Consider the following 24326-nt stretch of genomic DNA (forward strand, 5'->3'; position numbering starts at 1 on the left):
CCACACCCGTACGCACGCGCGCGCGCACACACACAATATCTACATTAATTATATATTATATTATATTTTAAAGACCTAATGGTGATGTTAATACTATATATATATATATATATATATACACACACACACACAACAAAAACACATACAAATACACACAAATACACGTACACGTAGACACACCACAACTTAAGTTTTGTAGTTGTATTTCTGGTGTCATTTCTACAGCTTTTACTCCACAAAATATGAATTAACTTACTTAAATCTTTTCCAATTTATTATAATGCTAAAAAGTTACCATAAACAGAAAAAACATGGGCAGAATTTTAAAGCACCACGTGTATACGTCATTTCCGGAATTGGTCGGACGCAGTTGTAAAAAAAAAAAAAAAAAAAAAAATCTAGCAATGGATTTTAGCTAGCCACCGATATCAGTCTGTACGCTTGAAGAAACCATCTATGTCAAGAAACACGGCGGGTTTTCGAAGTCAAGTGCTGCTCGTGTGTATCTATAGACACACACCAGTCTGTCTACACACTATTTGTAAATCGGTAAGTAAATAGTGTTTGAATTATTAGTTATGCCTCCGTGATATTCACCGCTAGCTACGCTCGGCTAGCCATAGCTGGCGATAAATTGCTCATAATTCGATGTCGTGTACCTAAGATTTTTCTGTTTTGAAATGTATAACATGTCAGCTATTGCCTTTTTATATAGTTTCATCTGTATAGACAAAAGAAACTCGTTTTATTTAGTCTCAAAAGGCTTATATCAGAGGTTTTATCCTATTTGGGCACGTAGCCGCGATTAGCCTCGGTGTCCCTGTCGTTCTGTGTTGAGGGGGTGTTTAATTAGTCATTCTTGACCAGACCAGACTAAGGTGTAGCTCCATAATAAAAAATAAAGACTCGATCGTGGTAATGATGAAGCTTATACAACACCGTTAAATGTCAACATATTATAAATGAGTTGCCCTTTATTCGTGCGATGAAATGTAAACACATATCATCACTGGTCTTGAAGATCGTAGTTCATCCGGGTCATGGTCTCAGTCTTAACCGTCAGATCTCAAATTAAACATTTTAATGTGGTTCGGTGAGTCTAACACATTCTTTTCTGTTTGTTCAAAGGGAAAATGAAAGTGTTCAAGTTCTATATGGTGTTTGGTATGCGTTATAATGTCTTTCGTGCATTTCTTTTCTACAGATCTGGCTGGTTCAGTGACTGGAGTCTAGAGCCTTGGTGCTTCTTTATGCCCATTTCAAAGCCCAGGGATTTCACATTCAGGTACAGCATTATCACCTGTGTGTTTAAATATTGGATTGGGGGCTTTGACATCAAGTAAAATTGCAAAATTGAACACAGCAAATCCAAGTCCATAAATAATGTATCACCCTTTGTAAAGTTAACAAGAAACATGGGTTTTGTTTTCTGTGTGTGTATGTGGGTTTGTTTTTTAATCCAACTTCTCATTATTATTAATCCTCCCCCAGAAAATGAACGGCTTGTCCATACGGGAGTTATGCTGCTTATTCTGCTGCCCGCCGTGCCCCAGCCGCATTGCAGCCAAACTGGCATTCCTCCCTCCTGAGCCCACCTATGCCCTCATCCCAGATCTGGACCCCACTCCGATCTCTACCACTGAGTCCAGCTCAGGGCCCGCGCTGCCATCGCTGGGGGCTCCGGGTCTGCGCGCACGTCTGGGGGCTGGAGGTGGAAGTGAAAGGGGAGGTGACAGGGGAGGAGGAGGGGGAGGCGGCAGCACTGCAGGCGGAGGTACCAGCACTGGGGTTATTGGTGAGCCCAGGTGGAAACTTCACCTCACAGAGAGAGCAGAGTTCCAGTACTCTCAAAGAGAGCTGGATGTCACCGATGTGTTCTTGGCTCGCTCCAGCAGAGGCAACCGTGTCGGATGCATGTATATTCGCTGTGCCCCCAATGCTAGGTCAGTCCAAATGTTTTGACAAACTTGGATCTGGAAGTTGTTACTGTGTATTTGCATATTATCATCAAAAAAGTATGAAAGACTAGTATAAGTGGTAGCTGTGATATAACCGCCAATGTTTTTGTTTTCAAAATTATGTGAAATGAGTACCAAGACTTAGTAGTAAACTGCTGGTATCTTCTTTAATCCGGAGCATTAAACTGACTTTATTCCTCTTGCTTCATTGTCCAGGTTCACTGTGTTGTTCTCACATGGTAACGCTGTAGACCTTGGCCAGATGAGCAGCTTCTACATTGGTTTAGGAACACGCATCAACTGTAACATCTTCTCCTACGACTACTCGGGATACGGTGTCAGCACCGGGAAGCCCTCGGAGAAAAACCTCTATGCTGACATTGATGCTGCCTGGAATGCATTGCGCTCGCGGTATAATTCATGATCTTTTTCTTGACAATTTCATAAAAATCCTGATAGTGAATTTGATTTGTCTGAACTATTGATTAACCACTTCACTTGAATATAAACTTAATATGCTATATATAAAAGACTTGGGAGACTAAGTTGTCATTTGGTGTTACAGGTATGGCATCAGCCCTGAGAACATCATCCTCTATGGGCAGAGTATCGGTACAGTGCCCACAGTGGACCTGGCCTCACGCTTTGAGTGTGCAGCTGTGGTTCTGCACTCTCCACTCACCTCTGGGATGAGAGTGGCCTTCCCTGACACCAAGAAAACCTACTGCTTTGATGCCTTCCCCAAGTGTGTATTCTCTTGATTTAACACAATATTTTTGCAGTTAAAGGACCATAAGAAATGTTTTATAATGAAGGTTTTTTGTAACATGAGATCCTTTGTTTCCAGCATTGAGAAGGTGGCCAAAATCCCGTCTCCAGTTCTGATCATCCATGGTACAGAGGATGAGGTGATTGACTTCTCTCATGGCCTGGCATTGTTCGAGCGCTGCCCCAAAGCCGTGGAGCCGCTGTGGGTGGAGGGAGCGGGACATAACGACATAGAACTTTACAGCCAGTACCTGGAGCGGCTACGGCGCTTCATCAACCAGGACCTGGCTGCACAACACGCCTGAAAAACAAACTGCCGCCTCTGCATTTTTACAGCCTCCTGAGAGACGTGATACTGGTATGTTTGTGGAGCGAGTGTCTAAAGGGAATTCTGCTTGATTTGTCACATCTGTGTGTCTTTAAAGTAGTACTATTATGTTACTTAAAAAAAAATCTTTTACAACCAAGTTTTTAATGTACACATACACTAAGATTAACATCATCATTACTTTTCATGGGGCATTTGACATCTCCTACCAGTGAAATTACAGCTTTAATGTATTTTAAAGTAACAGCTTTGTCCAAAGGCACACAGATGTCATTTTATGAGTGAATGCTGCTATGAATGGAATTCTAAATCATATCACTATTAACTGTAACTGTGTTGATGCTATCTATGTGACATGAAGGACTTCCTGATGACTTGGAGAGCTGCAACAAGGGAAGGTGTAATGGAGACTTTTAAATCATGGTGTAATTTTTTATTTTTATTTTGTTTTTTCATTTGTATGAAGAATACCTCCATAGCTTGACCACTTAACTCATGTGCAGTGGACTAACTATTGGTCAAGCATGTGTCATCCTTGCTAATTCTTGGCTTAAATGAACCTTTGCGCCTCCCTTCTAGACTGTGTTCCTCTTTAGTGTCAGTTAAAGCGGACATACTGAGACTTGTCTGAGAAACTCCTAGCTTGTTGGGCCTCTCCTTGCTTTTATTCTGATAATTTTTTACTGCTGGGAACCATATAAAATGGCCACTGTCTGTGTCGTCCATTTGTCCTTGGCTGCTTTTTATTATTCACCAGTTGTAACTAATTGCGCTGTTGCATTATGGATAAGCAGTCCCAGGTTGTTCTAGTATTGATAAGTAAACAGGTCCTCACCGTGGATATTGCTAGTTTTACAAAACCGAAGGTCTTAGGTTTTATTTCTTACTGAGACTTTGATGACTGCTGTCTTGGAAACAACAGGTGTTTGCAAGACCAAGTTTGAGTCTCAAATGCAGTGCAGCTGTTTTTAGCATTCTGTTGGAGAGTATAATTGTAAGCAGACAACTTGATCTACTTTCCTAAATTGCAAATTGAAAACTATTGGTTTAATCAGAACTTGGCCATTAAAAACTTCCCTATACTCTTGCTGCACACGCTCCCAGTTGCAGTCATATCTGTCAAGCATATTTCTTAATGTAGGTGATCATGTTGTGTGTTTGTCGTAGCATAGGGCCATAGATTGTTTAGAACCATACATGTAAAATGTGATGAATATCAATGTGATTTCTGATTGGGCGCCAGGACAGTGACATCATAGCTCTGTTTCTAACCTCTGTGGCCCGAATCGTACGGACGACTCTCATCTTTGAGCCTGTCACTGTTGGTGTGGTGCGGGTTCCACCACACAAGACCTTTGCACATCATCACAATCATGTACACGCATACACAAACATATACTGCACTGTTCAGTATATTGACATGTTTATATATATATATTGGAACAAGCATGAAAAAGCAGGTCTTAAGTTCAGCACTATTGTAAAAAGCATCCAAAGTGTAATAAGGGTATAAGATGTAGGTTTGTGTGTGTGTGTTTTTTTGTTTTTTTTTTCATTGTAATTGACAATTGTGGGCCAGCAGAATGAATAGTCCATGGATACCTCCCATGGAAACATTACTAACAGAGGTATAAACTTGAATATATGTGGTCCCAGCACATCAGTACATTCAGTGATCTACAGTGGTCATTTTGAGGTGACAACATTAAAGGTGCCACACATTAAAGGTGCACTACTAGGTAACTTTTCATGCATCTGCCACCTGCTTGTCTCAATGAATATGTTATTGCTTTGTCTGAATAAATGCAAGACAGAAAGGTAGAACATTCCAATTTACAGGTGTTTTCATTTGGCAAAAAAATGCTTGAAAACATGTTCTCAACAGATCTGACCTGTAACTGATGCCACTTGCTTCTTGTCTCCCTGGAGATGGATAGCTTTATTGCCATACAGTGGAATATTTCAGACAAAGCAATAGCATCTCCGTGAAGACAAGCAGATGGCATACCCTCAACTACACAAGTTACATAGTGCACCTTTAAACTAGCACTGATCTGGCTGCTCCACTTCTTTTGGAGAACAAGATGGTCGCCTGTGTACATCTTCTCTGCTCATCAGCTCAGGCAGGGAGAACAGTCCATCCTCATTCTGCACTACGTTTAAGAAATGGAAATCTGTTACCATCTTTTTCAGGGAAACCACTGGATCCACTTTTTATGGGGCTGAGAGAAAAGGGGAAGGTTGGGGAGGGGGCGGGGGGGTCTCTTTACATTTAGATTCACCACTATGGTTATATTCTCCTCTGGCCCTGAATGTTTCTTCGTGGGGTGGGGTGTGGGGTAGAGCAGTAAAAACAGTATGCATGTCTATTGTGTTTTGAAGAGCAAGTAAAGGGTGGGTGTAAGCTCTAATATGTATTCTATGTGAGGGTCAAACTAAACTCATGGCATTGGAGTAATATTAATAATAATAATGCGCTTTTTAAAAATGGGACTTTTATTTGAATTTTTTTATTACTGATGTATTGAGTTTTGTGCTAGAGTTTGACATGGACAGCGGGCAGGGCTAGACTACATTAGTGAACTGTTTATATGGTTACTGTACTTACCTATTCTATTCTTTGTATTATTTGTAATTTTATGTTGCTTTTTGAACTGAGAATATGATGTAATGATATTAATTAATGGGACGAAATCTTGACCTTTTTATCGACAACAAATAAAAAAATCACTTCTATATGAAAGAATATGACTACATTAATTTTAATGCACAATATAATTTAAAACAATATTAAAATATGTTCTACATGTCTTTGTACATGGTTAAACTGGGAGTTAAAACAAAGCTAGTGGCTATACTTTCTGCAGTGAAGCATTTCTTTTATTGTTAATCCATGACTGCCCTCTGCTGGGCTAAAATGTTATTTCCTATCAACTTAAATTTATATAATATTGCAAGTTGATTATTTTCACATATGAAAATCCCATTTTTCCTGGAAACGGCCTGTCCATTCAAAATAAAATGCCATTCAAATGCCAGACAACCTTCTGCTCACTGTGCTCAGTCAGCATTTTACTGGCCAGAAATAAACAGGCTTTCAGGATGACTGCGTCCATATGGCTCTACACAGGAAAGCTGCTCAACAGTAATTTTATTTTGCTGGTAAAAATCTAACTTGGGTGATGTACAGTCAGTAAAATCTCCCACCAATAGTATTAACTCAGTGCTTTTTGTTTATTAAAAAAAAGTTTAATGCGTTGTACAGTTTGTTGCCATGGCTCCATGTTGTAATACTGAAGGGACACTGTCTAGACATAGATTGATTATCTCAAAAGACGGAGGTCCTTGAAGACTTGTTCTTGTGCCCTCATGCTGCTTATGTTTCCTTGTATCTGAAAAAGACAAAGTGTTCACTTCCTTGTAGACTACAGTCACTTTGCTCTGTTCACAGTGTGTAGATATACAAAAATGTGCACATGACCATGTGTGGCACAAGCTGTTTGGGCGTGACAAATGGAATGTTATCTGTGGTGCTAGAACCAGTAGGATGACTCTGTATTTATCTCATCAGAGTATAATGTTTTTTTTAAAGAACCTTGGACCTGTGTGTTTAACCTACCCTGTGTGGTGTGACGCTGGAGCAACTGAGTCCAAAGAGGTCAGATGTTCCTCCAAAGCAATGATCCTCAAGCCGATGTAGCCGGAAGTCAAAAGCAGCAACAGCAGTCTAAAAGGAAATATCACGAAGATGAGATAAAATATACCTGCTCTTGTTCAGGACCAGCCACATACATACACTGTATTACACTTACAGTATGATGTAGGCATAAAAGAGAACATGAACATTTCTGGTTTCACTGATGAAGAATAATGATGTAATCCAATTGGCCACACTCCTAATCCATTCTGCAAATGATAGAATATTTATTTTTATATATGGTCACAAAACCTCTGGAAGGAAATAACCAAGGGAAAGGAAACAATATACCTCTGTGGTTTCCTTGGTCTGTTACAATATTTTGACTTGGGGGAATCAGTCTGGGTTGAACTATGACAGAGAAGTGATATGTAAAAAAAAATGTGTTTGAAATATAATATTTTAGTTTTCAAAGCCTACCTTCACTAGAAAACTCTGCAAAGTCATTATTGATATTGTTCTTGCTGCTTAGATGATTATCAAAACTATCTTCCCTACTTGAGTTGGAGGATACCTTGAACATTAGAAATATACAGATATTGTAGTTTGCTGGTCATATGCTTATGTTAACACTGAGTTACTCACATCAAAATCAACTTCATTTTCTCCAGATGAGACACGTGGGCTGCTGCTGTTGCTTTCTGGCTGCAATGGTATTTTGTAATTTTTTATATTTTATTCTTTTTTTACTCTAAATACTGGAATAAATGGACTTACTAGTATATGTGAACAGACACTTTGGAGGAGTTTGTAGCACATCCCACGGTTCATAAGGGACACAAACAAGTACTGGCAGGAAAAGAAGAAGCAGGTCAAAGTTAGAAAGCAGACAGTTTGAAGGAAGTGAACATAGAACAAAAAGTTTTTCCTCCTTTCCTTTGAGCTTCATTTTTTTAGGCGAAATCCAAAGGGTATACAACTTACTTTGTTGTGAGATGCCAGCTAACCACACAGGGACAGGGTGAATTTAACGGTTATTACTAGATTAAGAATAACTACGTAAGGTATTGTCTGAGTATCATATGCAAAAAGTGTCATCTACTCTAGAATTCAGTAGAATAATAATCATCACATTTACATTTGGTAAAAATCATGGTAAATAGTAACATTTTTATATAGCTCTTTTCCATCTTCAAGACACTCAAAACTCTTTACCCATTCATTCACTCACACACACCCATGCACCAGTGTACACAGACACTGGGGGCAACGTGGGTCAAGTGTCTTGCCCAAGGACACAACAAAAGCATTCATCTGTGGGGGCTGAAATCGGACCACCAACCTTTGGATCAGTGGATCTGACTGCTCTACTATGAATGTTTTTATGTCTAAAGTAGGATTCTAACTGCCAACCTTTGGATCAGTGGACAATCACTCCAACTGAGTTACTGTCACCCCAACTGAGCTAATTTAAATCAAATCATTTCTAAATTGTCTGAGCGAACATGTAGAGAATGAATAGACCTCATATAATTAATTACAATTACAAATTTGATTTGCACTGTTGTCAAAACCAAATCTGTAACTAGACCAGGACTAACTGGGACTAGAACCGAACCAAATCAAGTCCAGTCCAAGACTGGGTTCAGACAAGGACATAGTGTACACATTCAGTGTTTTTTGGCACACTCTATACAAACGTCTTGATGGCCTGGAGAACACCTGCAAGACATGATTGTATTTTCAAGATTTGACTTTGTGTTGTCGGTAGCACCTTAGACATACTTCCCTGAGTCATTTTTTAAATTCCTCTTCTGCCTATTCCTGAAAAGCTCACAATAGATAGTTGAAGTGACAAAACTTCTCTATCATTATGATTTAGATGCAAAGAAGATAATGGGTTTTGATCTAATGACGGTGCTGTAGTTCTGTTAGAATATTAGCTGGCCACACGCATTAAAGGAATTAGTCAAGTAACTGGGCCAAAGTGTTGCATGTAACAAACAGGTTTATCAGTTTAAACATATTTGTGATACAATGTCTCTTCTCTTATCAGATTTCAAAATTATGTGGAAAATGAAAGTCAGGATGAAAATGAATACTTTCTTAAAGTTGCACTATGTAACGTTTGTGGCAGAGCGTCCACCACCTGCATGTTTCTATGGAGATGTTACTCCTTTGCCTGAAATGTTCCACAGCTTGAACTTTTCTAAATCCATGAGACGTCACCAGGACAGATAGGTGACCCTGTTCACAGGAAGACTGCATGTTTTCTATTGTATTTTTGAGCAATAAAAACATATGCAATTGAACAAGTGCAAGATCAATAAGTTTAATGCATACTGTGGAATATTCCAAGTCACTGAGGACACAGGCAGGTGGTAGGACTCTCACCAGAATGCTCACCCAACGCACCTTTAACTATTTCAGTGCATCTTTGTCTTTAGCTTTATACCCCCACTGTTATTCCTAAACTGAATAAAATGTATGAGCGGTAAATATGTACTCGTTATTCCACCTACGTTACTTTATGGCAGTGTTATTGAGATGCATTACCTTTTCTCCATCAGCAGATTGAATGAGCAAAGACATGGCTGACTGGTGTTTTTTCACTTGTCTAACACTGGACACAGGAATGATCACCTGTAACAACATCATGACATTTTGCGGTATTAAAACAAATCATATATTTTTATCTTGTTACTAAATTTGTTTTACCTTTGTCTCTTTGAGGAGCACAGATGAATAAAAGCACACATTGTTCTCTGACACGAAAAGTTTCCCCTGATAGAGCCCATCTTTTTGCAAGGCACAGGTGAAAGCTGCAAGCAACACTCAGTTTTAAGGATGGAAGAAACGTTGTTTTCAAAATGTTGCCCTAACAACAGGAGGCATGTGTGCTGAATAATTCACTATGAAAACCATTGTATAGCTTCTTATCCAGCGACAGCCATTGGCATACAGAGCAGGTTGTAGCACTTAATCAGCTGGTAAAGGCATTAAAGGCAAACCGCAGGAAGGACACAATGTGATGTGAATTGTTATGAGTGAATAAGTAAAGACAGACCCTGTATGAACTCACCGTGGGTCATGCTCTCCTTGTCAGGAATCTCTGGGAACAGTTTGTGGAAGCTCTTGTTGTGCTTGGGAATCTGTAGGGAAATGCTCTGATGATTAGTCTAATCAAATGTGAGGGAATGGGCATCAAGCAGGTTCTGGCTGATGAGATAATAGCCTTTAATTTGACATACAATGGGATAATGTGCTGCATGCATCATAGACTCTCCATTCAATGAGGACCACAGTCGAGTATTTGTTTCAGAAAGAGCGAGCATATGCTACTGTGGGGGACTACTGTACTTTTTAGCAATATATTGTTTAAAGCAACAGCGCGTACCTCACCTGCAGGATTCCAAGGAAATGTAATGTAAAACCAAACTTCAGAACATTCTCCTTGGAGATAAATACATTTTATGTCATACTGTGGAAGATTATAGCCAACAAACAACATTTCCATGGAGACAAGCAGGGTTGGCTCTCCTCCAAGCTAAACAAGAATCAGGTTCGTGGAGATGCAAGCTCACTCACAGTAAGGACACACGTTTTCAGTGAGATGAAAACATGCAAAATGAAAAAAAACAACACAGTTTGGATTTAGCCAATTTTAGCCAAAAATGTACGTGCAACTACAAACAGATCGCTACACCTGTACACACGTCCTAACTTAAATATATATTTTTTTTCAAATTAAGGGTGTGCTCTGAAAAAAATATCTTTAGAGCCACATGATGGTGATATTATAGAGGGATGAGTTTGGTTTCTATGACACATGCAGTAAATTATTGAAATGAGTGTATTATGTATAGGTTCTATTAAATATAATAAATCAAAGGTCTTACACTGCTGTTAATATCTGTTCTCTCAAAGCTCTCCTCAGCTATAGATTGCTCCCTGGAGAAAACAAAAAAATGTATTGCATGTAGTTTTAAACCTGTTTGTTTCTTGCATTGCTGCCCATATTGTACCTGCGGAAGGTGGTGGCAGGGAGGCTGCGGTTGAGCTCCTGGATGTGTTGTCGAGCTTCATCCAGACTGTGTTGTGGTTGGCCCTTCTTCCAACTGCCCCTGCGTCCTCTGGTCAGACCCACTCCCTCCTGACTGCTGTCCCCGCAGACCAAGAGGGAAAAGTGACATTACATCAGTCGTGCTTAAATAAGTGCCATAGTACTGTGTTAAAACACATTGTAGTTGTATAGTTTTAAGCAGCAGTAGTAGTAGTATACAAGTGATGACAGCTGCTGTATTAAACCTGCCCATTGTCATATTATAAAAGTATTTCATTGTAATGAAATGCCATCTTGTGACCCAGTAAATATACTATAACATTTACTATGCATTTAGGCAGCAGTAATAGAATTCAGTGGTGTATGGGCAACAGTGTTATGAATAATTGGATTTACTTGACTCTTGGCACTAAAGGTTCAAAAAGCCAGTGTATACTCACACGGAGCTGTCCAGAGAGAACTTTCTTTTCTTCTGACTCATTTAATGTGTAGTAGGCTTGATCAGGAAAGAAGTAGCTTGAGCAATATTTAGTGCAAAGAAGCAACAGGTCTGAAGATTAGAGCTACACTCATCCAAACCAAAAGCGACCATTTCACTACAGACATCATGTACATGCGCTCAAACAAATCAAGGACTGGAGGGGCGTGGCCCAGATATAATCTAACCAATCAGTGACTGCAGGTTAATACAGACGGACGCCTCCGCTCTCCTGTTTGGCGCACGTGGACTCACGCACAGAGCGCGTGGTGATTGTTGTGCTCGGTTTGTCTCAGCACACAGTGATAGACATCAGGAGCACACCTTGGGGGCGGATGAAACTGTTTCTATGGCGCATTCGATTTTGGTTGGACCAAGGACAGTCCAAACCAATTAAATGTTGTATCTAAGCGGTTATTATTTGGCGGGCCATTGACCACCAAGGTCTGTTAGGGGCCTAACGGGGCCAGCTGCTGAATACAGATATTTTTAATCAACAGTTTGTAAAGTTTTGCTCTTGCAGTGTCACAAATACTTACACGTCTTTGTGTTTTGTCCTTGGGGTTTAAATACACAGGCTACTGTCTGGTTGAGTGTTGAAATATTGAATATCTATAGGCATAGGTCCTGATGAATAGTGCACATTAAGAATGCACATGTCCTCAAAGGTCATTTTCCTTGTTTCCAGTGGAGAGGCTTCTCACAATGAACACGTACTGTCAGTGTTAACCTAGAGCCAATGAGTGATTATGCCCTTTACCTTCTGCCTCTGCTGCAGCTGAAATGACACTGACTCTTTGGAAACAAACGTTCAGAAGAATCTGCATTTGTATGTAAAAATATTCTGCAAAATATTGTCAGTTTTATAGTAATAATGATAATGATAATAATGATAATAATGATAATAATAATAATAATAATAATAATAATAATAATAATAATAATGCAGGAGTCTTATATAGCACTTTTCCATTCACTCTATACCTGGTGAACATATCATAACACTGTAAGTTGTGTTTGTAATTCTGTAATGAGTAAAATGTATTTCTTTGGTCTATATTTAGGTACACAATATGGAGTTAGTGGAGGATTGTTTCAGTTTGTTTGCTGGAGTGAGGTGTTGTGCTGTTTGTTCCTTGTTAGTGTAAGATGATCATGCAAGTTTTACAATAGAAGTGACATTTAACCATTTCAAATGTACTACCTAAGTACTTCTGAATGTATTTTCTTTGGTTGTTGTCATGATGGCATTCCATTTACCATTGTCCAACAATGACATGGATCACCTCTAGATTTGTTGTCTCATAGGTCCCTCACAGAATCCAGATAAGAGCTTTAATCTTATTCAGCCATTTGTGGTCTCTAGACTGAAGAGTTTTTTGTAACAAAATACATCTACTGCAGATAACATCTACTCTGTGCAGATGTAAGTGTGTGTGGCTCCTGAAAACATAATAGTCTGCATCACCTTCATCTAAATGATCAGAGCCACCAAAAAGCATCGTGTGATAAGACACAGCTCTGACAGAATTTTGTTTTAGAATAAGTGGGACTTATTAATAAGATTTCTACTTTCATGAGGCGAGGACTCTATAATTCATAGATGTGCAACAGAAATGTTATTGTAGCAGTAGTAGATCCAAGTCATTACCAATCTTCTTTAGGTATACACATTACTCAGATACATGTTTTGATCACCCATTATTGTGAGAGTATTTCTGCGCCAGTGTAGTTTTTTGCGTGTGTGTGTGTATAAAACATGAACGACATTACTATGAGGAATTCATGATTTTGCTAAATTGTTTTGTCCCCATCTTGTGGCCTATGAATGAATAACACCCAAAGGCACAGCATGTTTGCTGTATATCCAATCATCCTGCTTTTAATACAAAGTCCAGGTACAATATCTACATCCATGGTTGAAAGGAAAGAACAGGTACAGAAGTGAAAGGGATGGCATTACCAGAGCTGGCCCTCCACACATCTTTTATGCAGCTTGTATGCGTGTGCGCCACAATATTTCTCTTGACACAATAATTATTAGAAATCGAAGAGATAACATATTTGATATATGTCACACACGGTCAAGACTTCTGGACCACACACAGTTTTTATACTAGAATAATTTCAGATTTTAAACAAGGGATGTAAATGTGGGCACTTCTCACCCATTCTCTGTCAGAAAAATACACTTGCTACCATGTGCTTCCCAGCAAACTAAATATTAACCCCTTATCGGGGTTTATTTACCAACAGTTCTCTAAATAACTAGCTTTTCCGTTGCCCTAGAACACCTCAGGTACTGGTGAAACAATGTTGAGGGGAGCGTCCTTGCGGCACCATTGTAAACTACTGCAAACCTTCTGCTAATGTACATCTCTTGCTAACTAAACAGACATCAGTATCAAATAGCACCCTACACAGAGGGCATAGCAAATAAAAAAGCACCAAAACTGCCATTAAAAATATAAAAAAAAACATCCATGACAATACACTTTAACAATGGCTCGCCAACTAAACAACATCTTATTGGTTATATTTGCTATATTTTTCAAATTATAAAAGAAAAAAAAAACATTAGTAAAAACAAAAATAATTCATAAATATCTTTAAAGACATCAAATAAATATGACAAAGATAACAATAAGGCTTTTTTGAGACTATTAGAACTACGACACATCTGATCCCATGTATGTAATATCTTGTGCTCAGACGGTACTTGTACTGTAAGGGATTTTAATGGCCAACTGTTATGTACAAAAATCTGACCAATGTGCTCCTAAAACACCACATGGGATCCACTGTACACATCAGGCCTTAACATCATGACCACCTGCAGTGTTGAGATTAAACCAATTGTCAAACTATCACCATTGTTGTACTACGATCATACATCACTTGCTGATTGTGCGCTGATTTTGTGCTTCCAATCCTTCCATTCTTCGATGTAAAGTTGTGGTCATGATGTTAAACCTGATCTGTGCATGTAATATAACAAAGACATTTAGCGAAAGCTTTGTGCGGTGGTTCTAATAAGAAAGGGATACATCAACTGCTCTGAGTAAAGATTTGGGAAGGTAGGTCATTTGAATAGTATTTGCTGATGATCCTACAAAAGTGGCTATGCTTCATGATAATTCAGAGACATACTGCCTCCAATTGAGATACTGTACGAGGAAAATATTGCACACGACACAGAAAAAACAGTAAGCAGCATGTTTAAAAAAAAATCAGTTGGTGTAAGGCAAACATAAAATCACGACTTTAATCTGTATAGGCTGAAGTGCTTTTTTGATTCACGAGAAGAAAGAAAACGTTTTTTGATCGATTTTTTGTTGGATTGGTGCTTGTCATTTGTCTCTTTAAATGAGCCCCCGCTGTAGTGACACAATATGAGACTGACATCAAGAGCCGGAGGATGAACAAGGACTAGAGCAAAATTGCAAGCGAGCGAATGATGGAATAGAATTGGGCAACAAATCGGAGCCCCGTTGAGGATATGATGGACTTTTAACATGTGTTCCAAGGCCAGCTGTTTGCCTGGGACTTGTGAACTGATTCCAGGCCAGCTTGAGTTGTTCTTGTTTGGCCGCGGGAGTTGTGTTACGCTGGGGTGATAGGGGGCGCCGTCTCTCCTCGTAGGCCACAGTTCATAGTAGGGTTTCTCTTGGCACTGTGCTGTAAGTAAGCATCCTCTATCATCAAGGTGGCCGGCTAGTTAGTGATCTCCTTCTCAGCCTAGTCATCTGCTTAAAACCAGAAAGAGACGCACGAACACATAGAAATGTCCACCTTAGCAACCCCTCAGTTCACCATAGTTACAAAGTTTAAGGATAAAAAGCCCATTCAGGGTGCAGCAAATATCCAGGCTCTTTGTATTTTTGTTTGCTTTTTTATACACATATATTTCCTGTTCTGAAGCCGCTTGTAATTTCACTGTTTCATATTGTAGATAGCTGACCACAACACACATGTATTATAGTAAGTCCTTCACACTGGAACACTGAGGTAAGTATATGGATTACACATGACAGTCTCCACACCCACAAATACATCTCAGTGGAGCCCCCTAGAGGAAGCTGTCTGACAAGTGTGGGCGCTACACAGAAATCTTGTTGCTTGTGTTTGTATTGGTGCTTTTTGTCCTTAGTAGATGTAGGATTCATCTGTGGTTCTTTGCTCCGAGAAGTTCAATGTTTGCAAGTATTTCGAGTCGTCTTTCTTTCTTTCGTTCTCTCACTCTCTGACGTTTCCTTCGAAGAGGAAAGATAGATGGAATGGTGGTCTTGTTTGCTTACGTTGCATAGTGGTCAAAGCTACCCAGATACTCCAGAGCAGCCTGATAGCAGAACTGGTACTCATCCTGTGGGGACAGATGGAACAATTATTAATAGTGCTTTAATATTAATGCATATGGCAATGTATATTAATAAGTGTTAATGGTGTAATTTATTATTTAATGATTGAGTCACTAGAGAGTATTTAAAAAGTGCATAGTGTAATCAAAGAAGAAATCTAGTGGGAGGAAAAATGTTAATATAGACTTTAATTACAAGTTAGGTTTCAGTATAAGACTTGGCAATGAATCGAAATTTAATCGAGATAGGGATTCAGTCATTTCTAATTATCGATGATCTGCTTGGCGTTTTTAATATAAAGTTCCACAGCTAGTCCTATAGTTGGGATTTTCGTATTTAATTGATATTTAGAAGCACCAGCAAAAGGGACATTGGACAGATTGACAAACTGGTCCGTAAAGCTGGTCACGTGATCGGTTGTGAACTGGAGACATTTGTCACAGTGAGAGACAGAGGACACCAGACAAACTGCCCTCTATCATGGACACTCCTGCTCACCCACTGCACCAGACACCAGAGGGAGAGAGGAGCGATTTCACAAATAGGTTCCTACAGCTCTGCTCAAACAGTGAGAGATACAGGACTACATTCATACCATTACTATTTCATCTTTGCACTATTTCTCCTTACCCACCCCTTGTATATAGCTTTTATTTGACAACAGTCTCCCTTTTTTTGCTACTTATTTTTAATTATTACCATTCATATTTCTCTTTCTTATTGTGATGCGTGAGCTACTGAGTCCAAATCCCTTGTGAATCAGTAAAGTTCATCTAAGTCTAATGGCGATGACTGAAAGTTTGTATTATTTATGTTCAGAAAATTATTATATTGAAAGCAATTTAAATATTTTTTGGTAAGTTTTAGTACAAAATATAATATAATAAAAAAAATCATGACTGCTAAATATGAAAAAGAAAATGTTCCCAGCCATATTTCAGTTTATTTAAAGTTGCTCTTTACAAACTTTATTTTAAGTCTCTAATGTACAACAATTATTATGGATCGTTTAGAACCTGTAAACAATATACAGGCTAGCTAGGTCAAGGTTAATGCATAAATAACTTTCAGTAATACAATTAACACATTCATGGTTAAATACACATTATGGAGCCTGCGTAACTAATACAGTCACTAAGTTGAAGTGTGCTGATTAAATTTCTTGTGACTGCGCTTACCTCAGTCTGCACCATAGCTGGTCTTTGAGTGCGCAGCATTTTGACAGTCTGAAAGATGTCCACGGCCCCTTCGTAACGCATCCTCTCCAGAACAATACTCAGAGTGATGAAGACACCTGTCCGCCCCACACCAGCGCTGAAGAAAGAAAGCGCCAAAACTATCAGCTATCGTATATAGTGGTATAGGATGTACCCTGACTGCTTCACTTCTGCACTGATTTATAACATATTTGGTTTTGTAGTTACCTGCAATGGACAGTGATGGGACCGTCCTGTCCAAACTGCTCCTTTGTTTTATGCACCTGGCCAATGAAATCTATGAAGCCTTCTCCAGATTTGGGCACACCTTGTTCTGGCCAATCAGTGAACTGGAACTGGCGTACTGTGCGAGACTGGCCATCCTAAAAGATAAAAATATGAATACAGTAAACATAGGTTGTATCATAGTAATTACATTTTCAATATTAATTGCAATGGTAATGAGATCACAATCAAACACTACATTTCAGTCTCCAATTAAATTATTCATATTTTTGTAATGTGTTTATATAACTGTCATGTTTCTGATGGAGCTATTGAGGTTATTTCACATCATCCCACCCCGCTTTTTATTTGCACCTGGCATACTTTGGTTATGTATAACAAAACACTAAATTACACCTGATAACTATGTAAAGCAAACTAATTAGCCACGAAGAATTTTTATGGAGGGTAATTATAGCAAAAGACTATTGAAAGAGCTTTTTCTTGCCTTATTGACTGGAAGAAAGACTGCCAGGCAATATCCCTGCTCCATCTAATGATTACTGTTATCTGACCCTGAATCAGTGGCTGTGGTTAACTCTGAGCTGTAACGTCTCTTCGTCTGCTACTGTCAACCACTCAGTAAGCAATTACATTTCTTCTTTTCTGCTCAGCCTTTCTGACTCTGCTTTAATGGGGATCAATACAGCATCTGTCGAAGTGGCGTCAGGACAGGGCTGGTTTGGCTTGAGTTATCTATGACTGGCATAAGGCACACATCAGCAAACAGGCATAAGGTGGAGACAGCACAATGGATGAGTGATGTGGGAGGCAGCCTGTCGATAGCACTAGGCTAACCTGTGGTGCTACACATATTCACATAAATAACTGACACACAGTAGTGGTCGATAGGACATGCCTTGCACTGCTGCCTCCTAACAATGCTCACAGAAAGGAGCAGGAGGTCAGGCTGACCAGAGTCTTTAGAGCCAAAGAAACACAGTGAACTTACTCTTGCATCTGTAACTTTGAACTCCCGTAGGATGTACTGAGGCATGTTGTACTCTGCCATGGGATCCACCACAAAGTACTGGTACCGAGCTGAGCGCTCCGCGGGCCAGTACTGGTGGCACTTCTCCTGAGAGACCACAACAGAAAGCTCATTAGGAACCAGTGCCGAGAGCAAAGTGGCATAAAAGTGCTTGTGTGTTTACATACCCGTCCCATCTCCCTCAGTTTAGTGAGCATGACCACTATTGTGGAGTTGTGTTCCCACAGCATCCTCCAGAAGTCCTCTGTGGTCTCAGCCAGCGGACCCTGTGTGGCGATGTAACCTCTTTGTTGCCTGCACACACATTACAAGACAAGTATCAAGCCACCTACTTCTTACTTCTTAGTCAGGACTTAAACTCTACCAGAGTTAAGCTTGAGGCCAGATACAGGAGCAGTCAAGACACATGCATGTAACTAGTGTGAGGAGCTGAATCATCACAACCAATGCCCCATACGTCCCTTCACTGAGGCCACAGCAACTGGAACGTGCACGCAGTGATAACAGACGTGATTGGACAAGACAGGTGGGGGCATTGCAGTGAAAACCTATCCAATCCAGTCACTCATCAAGCTATCATAATAGGACGAAGGGGTCAGGTCATATTAGTGTTTGCAACATACCTGTATCCATCTATGTAACTAGCGTTGACATAGTCCGATCCCTCCAGGCCCCTGATTGGCTGCAGGCAGACTCGGGTGGTCTCATAGGGCATGATGTTGACGAGCCGGTTCTTGAATTTGTTGCAAGGCAGGTTGGCTGTGACAAAACGGGATGTGTGGGCTTTGGTGTTCGCCAGACGCTGCAAATGGGAAAGGGAACAAGCTTGTGTGATCACAGTGGCTCTGTGGAAAAACTGATTATGCTTGCTGAGATGCAGGTTAAATTAGGCTCATTTGCATGTGTTGGCTAATGTGAAATGGGGCAATATATCTGAGAGCTTGAAAAATGATTGAAAACAAACTGTTTAAAAATCACATTATGTAATCATATTTAGCACTTCAAAAGGATGAGCCTGATGAGTTTAATGAATGGACTCTCAAATATGAACTGCTTGTGTTAATTTCACCACCATGACCAATCCACAAGCACACTGTTATTTACAATATATTTATATTGCATACATAAGAAGCTGACATTGGTTTGTTTCCATTTTTCCATTATTTAGTTCAGGATAGCGAATGTTTAATTCCATTGATTTTTAGAATCGCACGAGGAGGAATTCACAAATGAACTCAATTTGATCACAAAGTAACTTTTTGTCAAATCTCAAACATTTTTGAGATTCTGAACATGGTGTGGATTAGGATTGCAATCGTGACTGACTGTTTTAATAAGTGTTGATCGTTATCTGGAGTATAAACCTTAACACATGCGAAAAGACATATTATAACAAAGAGAGCAGGTTTTTTAAAACAAAATGGCACAAAAAGAATAAACTATTTAATTTGAATTCTAATTAATACAATATGTATTTGTATTCTATATTTATTTATTAAGTCTCCTGTCAGCATATTTACACCTTTTTCTGGCTAAAACAGAAATAATAGTTTGACTCATTGACCAACCAAAAAAAAATCATCACTGAATAATCAGTAATACGTTTGGATACGTTTGGATACGTGTGGATAGATTAAAAAAGCAAGGTCTTTTTATTATATAACCAGCTCAATTCAATAGCTCGTAACAAATAGCTCGTACTTCCAATTATCAGGGTTGAGTTTATAAACTGAATAAAAAGATTTCCAAAAGTGCATTGGTTACCTTAAACTCCAGCTCCATGCCGGTCACATGCTCTCCGGTCTCCACTTTGGACAGCTTCTGCATGTAAGAGTACAGGCTCCGGGCGGCCACCTCAGTGTTGCCACAGGCCACAGCCTCCAGCAGGGCCTCGTGGATGAAGCTGTACTGGTCCTCTGTCTGCACCATGTAGTTCCTCTGTGACCTCATCAGAGTCACGTGCCCATATATGTCCACCGTGCGCTCGTGCCGAATGCGCTCCAACATGGCATCGATGACAATAAAACATCCAGTCCGACCAACACCAGCACTGAGGGAGCAAGAGTTTATGATGAGATAAACTTAACTATTACATGTTTTATTGCAATACAAAAATCCTTCAAATGTATAGTATCAAAAAATTCCATGTCAGTGTATTCTGAAATGATATACCATACCTGCAGTGAGCAACAATGGGTCCGGCATCAGGGGGGTTACAGGATTTAACTCTACGGAGGAAGTTGAGGAAAGGTGTGGGGTATTCTGGGACACCATGATCGGGCCAGGCTGTAAACTGGAACTGTCGTACCTCTCGCCGCTCACTGCTGCCGCTCTATAAAAGCAATGTTAAATTAGAATAAAAACATGATTTGAATGTCTTATCTGTATCTCAAAAATAGCATAATATAACACAGTGAGCAGCCAAAACTGAATTAGTCTCATACTTTCATTCAGTGTTTTTTTCTTTTTTGTCTTTACTTTTACAATTTTCTACATTTTATATACATACAGAAGACATCAAATATATGGAGATAAGATAATTATGTAGTAACAAATAAAGGTAACAAATAACTTTACAAATGTTTTTTAATATTTTATATTCAAATCCTCAAAGTAGCCACCGTTTTTTTTACTACATAATTTCATATATCTTACTTCATATTTTTGATGTCTTTTGTATGTATATAAATAGTAGAAAGAAGCATAAAATTAAGAAAAAATTACACATAATCTGTTGCTGAATTCACTTGTGAGTTGATATGATTTTATTTCTATATTATGAAGTTATTTTTGTGTGTGTGAAAATGGGGCAGGGAAAAGAAAAAAATCATACGCATTGTTTTCTATTTGATGATAAAAATACCAAATTTCTGAGACTTGTTTCTGTAGTTGCAAGCTGCACTTGGCCTAGTTTTAGCAATGGTAAATAGGCCACAGCCTGACGGACCTAGATTAGCCGTGGTCTATATGAAACTGCTGTGCCTCCAACCGTTATCCAATCTCAGGCCAACACAGGGCGGTCCGTCTGGTTTGAGGATTGGCAATAGCAGGGATTCAAGTGTAAATAAGGCCGTGTAATGTAATGAAAAAGTGATGAAATGTACCTTGTGTAGGGAAAAGGTGCGAATGCAGAATGTGGCAAGCTCCATTGTGTCCAGCAAAGTGACTTGAATCATGCCATAGGTCTCTGTCCCTCGACTTGGCCAGTACTGGTCACACTTTATCTACAATAAACAAAACATACATGAAAAACCTTTGTATTTTTGTTCTCAGATTTATTTGCCATACCCAGTAGTTTCAGGTTAGTGGGGCAGTGGGTAAAGACAGTTTCCTTACCCTAGACTTCTCCTCCAAACGAGTCATCATAACAACAGAAGCAGCTCTTTGTTCCCACACCATCCTCCAGAAATCTCCAAAAGTTTCAGCAAGTGGTCCCTGGGTGGCTATGTAGGCGTTCTGCTTCCTGTAGCCGTCAATGTAGTTGGCGTTGATGTAGTCGCTCCCCAAGATACCTGCGAATGAGACGCTTGTAAGGGCTCTAGACACAAATTAACCTCTGTGCGTGACATGAAACAGCCAAGCGAACTGACGGCTACTGTGGGGTGACAACAAACAAACAGGAGAGTGGGTGTAATTTCATGAGCTCCAGATCAAACTCATTGTCTCTTCTTGTTGTGGGGAGAGCTGGCTGCACTTGAATGCGCCCGAGCTGTTTGTCAGTCTCATGCCACTGCACACAGGCGCTTTGCTGTTTCAGAGCCATCACTGTGCGCTCCTTCCCCTTGGTGCCTCTGGGCTTACCTAACACTAACCTAGTCTGACTTGGATTGAAATCAATAATCATGTTTTATCCTAGTATCCTCCTTTCATCTGAAGACTATCAATTAACCCTTTTAAATCTTATACTATTTCCACATAGATAAATGTAATGTTTTTGGTCTTACACACCAAAAGGCAAAAGAATGGGTATCCACATTGGCTGCAAATTGTATTGGATGCATAATTTTTTACCAGATATTTGTAAAAACCCAAGGAATACATTTCTGACCTATTTTGTTTAAATATTAATGAAAAATAATTTGGGGATTAATCCATTATCATAAATTTAGACGGGTCCAAGACTAATCCCTGATTTATATGACTGTACCAAATTTAAACCAACTCATCTTTGATCTTTAACTAACCTTTTCTAAATGTGAAAGAACACATTTCTTTTTTTTATCTAACTATTGTTCACCTTCAATGGGTGCCAGGACCACTCGAGTATGATCGTAGGCAATGACGTTAGCATAGCGGTTCTTGGGCTTGTTGACCTCCAGGTTGGAGTGCTCCCAAGTAAACTGCTGGCCCGGGTCGATAGACTGGGGAAGAAACAAGAGCAGACACAAATGCTTTGAGTGTGTAGGAGCTATTAAGTGGTGCATTTGCAGATAATGGATTGTCTGCTTCTACTCCATAATGTAGACAAGTTATACAGCAATAAATTGTAGTACTGAATTAATCATGAACATATAATCAGCACACGGATAAACAAAAGTTAAATCACATTTGCGTTATGAAACAAAGACTTAACAGCTATAAAAACGGTGCTCGCTCCATTCACTCATATAGAATTGTAATGCATTCCCACCTCATACTCCTGGGATAGTCTCAGGTTGTCATTGGCTTTCAGCAGCTCAATGTGCTCCGCCAGCTCAGCGATGGGGATCGGGGGATGGCTCATCATTCCTGCATGATAACAAGGATCACAGGGAGAAAGGGCAAAGTTGAAAAGGTGAAGACAGCATCCGCTCAACAGCCTCAAATTACTGCAGGTTGACATCACTTATATGCAAAGATGTACTGATAATTATACAATCAGGGAACATCGCATATCATTAACAAAGACACTGAGGCAGAAAATCAATTTTGATCCATGTGTCGGGACAAAGTGAGGCGAGGCACATTTGTTTGTAAATGTTTTTTCTTTGATAAATTGCTGGCGGTGTGATCAGAGGAGCAACAACTTAGAGAGAAACAAACACAGACAGAACACTAATTAGGAGGGCTGCACATACAGTAATACACAGACACGCGCACACATACACACACAAACCCCCTTGAAAAGAACCTATGCCTCCAAACAGTCATTTCTCTTCACAGCTGGAGGGAGAGGAAAAGGCAAATATCTATGACCATAAATCAAAGGCCCCAAAGTAATACTGTGCGGAGAACAGAAACAATCCACACAAGGCAAAAGGGAGAACACAAAAGTTATAATGTGCCTTGGTGCTCTATGAAAATAATCAATCGTGCTGCAGTAAAACAACTCCTCTGATAAAACATAACATTATGACCACGGTCTACTATGCACATTTCAGTCTGTTGGATGGGACCATTTTATGCACACATATATCAACCTTAGTAGCCTCGCCATAGATACTTCACTAGAAATTTGAAAAGACCTGCAATTTTTGGGGACCTGACACAAACACAAAGCTATCACAATTTTGGCTCTTACCACTCTGATGCCTGCACATTTTTTTCGCTTCTTAGACAACTTTTTAGAATTACATAATACTGTATTTGGCACCCACCAGCAGGTGCGTTGGTAAACAGTTATAATGCTCATAAGCTTAAATCTGATTGGTGTAAATTTCTACAGCAAAAAAAAAAAAAAAAAAATCTATTGTGTTGCTATAAAAAATTCTCTTTTGACCTGCCAAATGTGGGTTTAAAAGAGTGGTTATTTTCTGCAACACAGCACCCACAGGTAATCACGACAAAGCACTACTGTCACGACCGCAATGACCTCGAATAGCATCGGGCAGGATTTTCTTGGAAACAAATTTTATCTTTACTGAGCATCTCAAAAGCACCCATCTCTAGGGAGAAAAAGCTGTGGCAGCGTCGGCTTCAAGGCTGCTGCCACGAGAGAGACGAAAAATGTATGATAAAAGAAAAAGAGCAGAGGTGTTTTTTTTCACTTCGGTGGGTTTACTCTGCTTCCCAGGATCACGTACTTTCATCTTGGGATTAAAATGGTTCAGGCTGCGACAGGTAAAAACTAAATCCTTTACGGTAGTGATGAAACACAACACCTTTTCTATGCGGTTCTATAAACTGCAGAACTATAGTGAGGTGAGTAAATTGACGCAAGATTAATGTGAAATCTGTTAATTGAACTAGCACAAAAAATTTATAGCAATGCTGCATTAGCTTGGTGCCGTGACCAGAACAGCTGTGTTGTTAGATCTGGCTCTGTGGGGGACGAAAAGCGGCAAA

General features: G+C 39.5%; 3 protein-coding genes across 10 annotated transcripts in view; 1 reads left to right on the plus strand and 2 right to left on the minus strand.

Annotated features, from left to right (window-relative positions):
* The first annotated feature begins 366 nt into the window (after positions 1-366).
* On the plus strand, positions 367-3774 carry LOC117384934 (alpha/beta hydrolase domain-containing protein 17A-like). Its single transcript, XM_033982118.2, has 6 exons — positions 367-549; positions 1205-1285; positions 1492-1943; positions 2175-2369; positions 2524-2703; positions 2806-3774. The coding sequence occupies exons 3-6, from the start codon at positions 1495-1497 to the stop codon at positions 3029-3031; spliced, it is 1050 nt and encodes a 349-aa protein (XP_033838009.1). The 5' UTR covers positions 367-549; positions 1205-1285; positions 1492-1494; the 3' UTR covers positions 3032-3774.
* Positions 3775-6249: 2475 nt separating this feature from the next.
* On the minus strand, positions 6250-11354 carry LOC117384948 (GRAM domain-containing protein 2B-like). 2 transcript variants are annotated; one of them, XM_055228756.1, is made up of 13 exons: positions 11195-11354; positions 10717-10851; positions 10591-10642; positions 9774-9843; positions 9410-9513; positions 9248-9334; positions 7469-7540; positions 7337-7396; positions 7172-7265; positions 7043-7102; positions 6867-6960; positions 6674-6781; positions 6250-6446 (listed from the first exon to the last, which is right to left on the minus strand). In XM_055228756.1, exons 1-13 carry the CDS (start codon positions 11233-11235, stop codon positions 6431-6433), a joined length of 993 nt encoding a protein of 330 aa, XP_055084731.1. In that variant the 5' UTR covers positions 11236-11354; the 3' UTR covers positions 6250-6430. The 2 variants fall into 2 exon arrangements, with proteins under 2 accessions (XP_055084731.1, XP_055084732.1); XM_055228757.1 differs by having other exon boundaries at positions 6251-6446; positions 10717-10848; positions 11195-11311.
* Positions 11355-13097: 1743 nt separating this feature from the next.
* Positions 13098-24326, minus strand: part of LOC117385326 (receptor-type tyrosine-protein phosphatase S-like) — a 71001-nt gene continuing 59772 nt past the window's right edge. For 6 of the 7 annotated variants that reach the window (XM_055228751.1, XM_033982624.2, XM_033982623.2 and 3 more), the window contains 12 exons: positions 22693-22790; positions 22300-22423; positions 21399-21574; positions 21167-21286; positions 20240-20394; positions 19827-20112; positions 18686-18864; positions 18230-18356; positions 18024-18149; positions 17015-17169; positions 16769-16904; positions 14138-15595 (listed from right to left, as the gene is read on the minus strand). In XM_055228751.1, coding sequence (XP_055084726.1) covers positions 15527-15595; positions 16769-16904; positions 17015-17169; positions 18024-18149; positions 18230-18356; positions 18686-18864; positions 19827-20112; positions 20240-20394; positions 21167-21286; positions 21399-21574; positions 22300-22423; positions 22693-22790 — 1751 coding nt within the window. In that variant the 3' untranslated portion in view covers positions 14138-15526. Of the gene's footprint in view, positions 15596-16768; positions 16905-17014; positions 17170-18023; positions 18150-18229; positions 18357-18685; positions 18865-19826; positions 20113-20239; positions 20395-21166; positions 21287-21398; positions 21575-22299; positions 22424-22692; positions 22791-24326 lie in introns of all 7 variants that reach the window. The other variant, XM_033982619.2, reaches the window with a different exon arrangement.

The sequence above is a fragment of the Periophthalmus magnuspinnatus genome, chromosome 17 (assembly GCF_009829125.3).
Source record: "Periophthalmus magnuspinnatus isolate fPerMag1 chromosome 17, fPerMag1.2.pri, whole genome shotgun sequence".
Taxonomy (NCBI): Eukaryota; Metazoa; Chordata; class Actinopteri; order Gobiiformes; family Gobiidae; genus Periophthalmus; species Periophthalmus magnuspinnatus.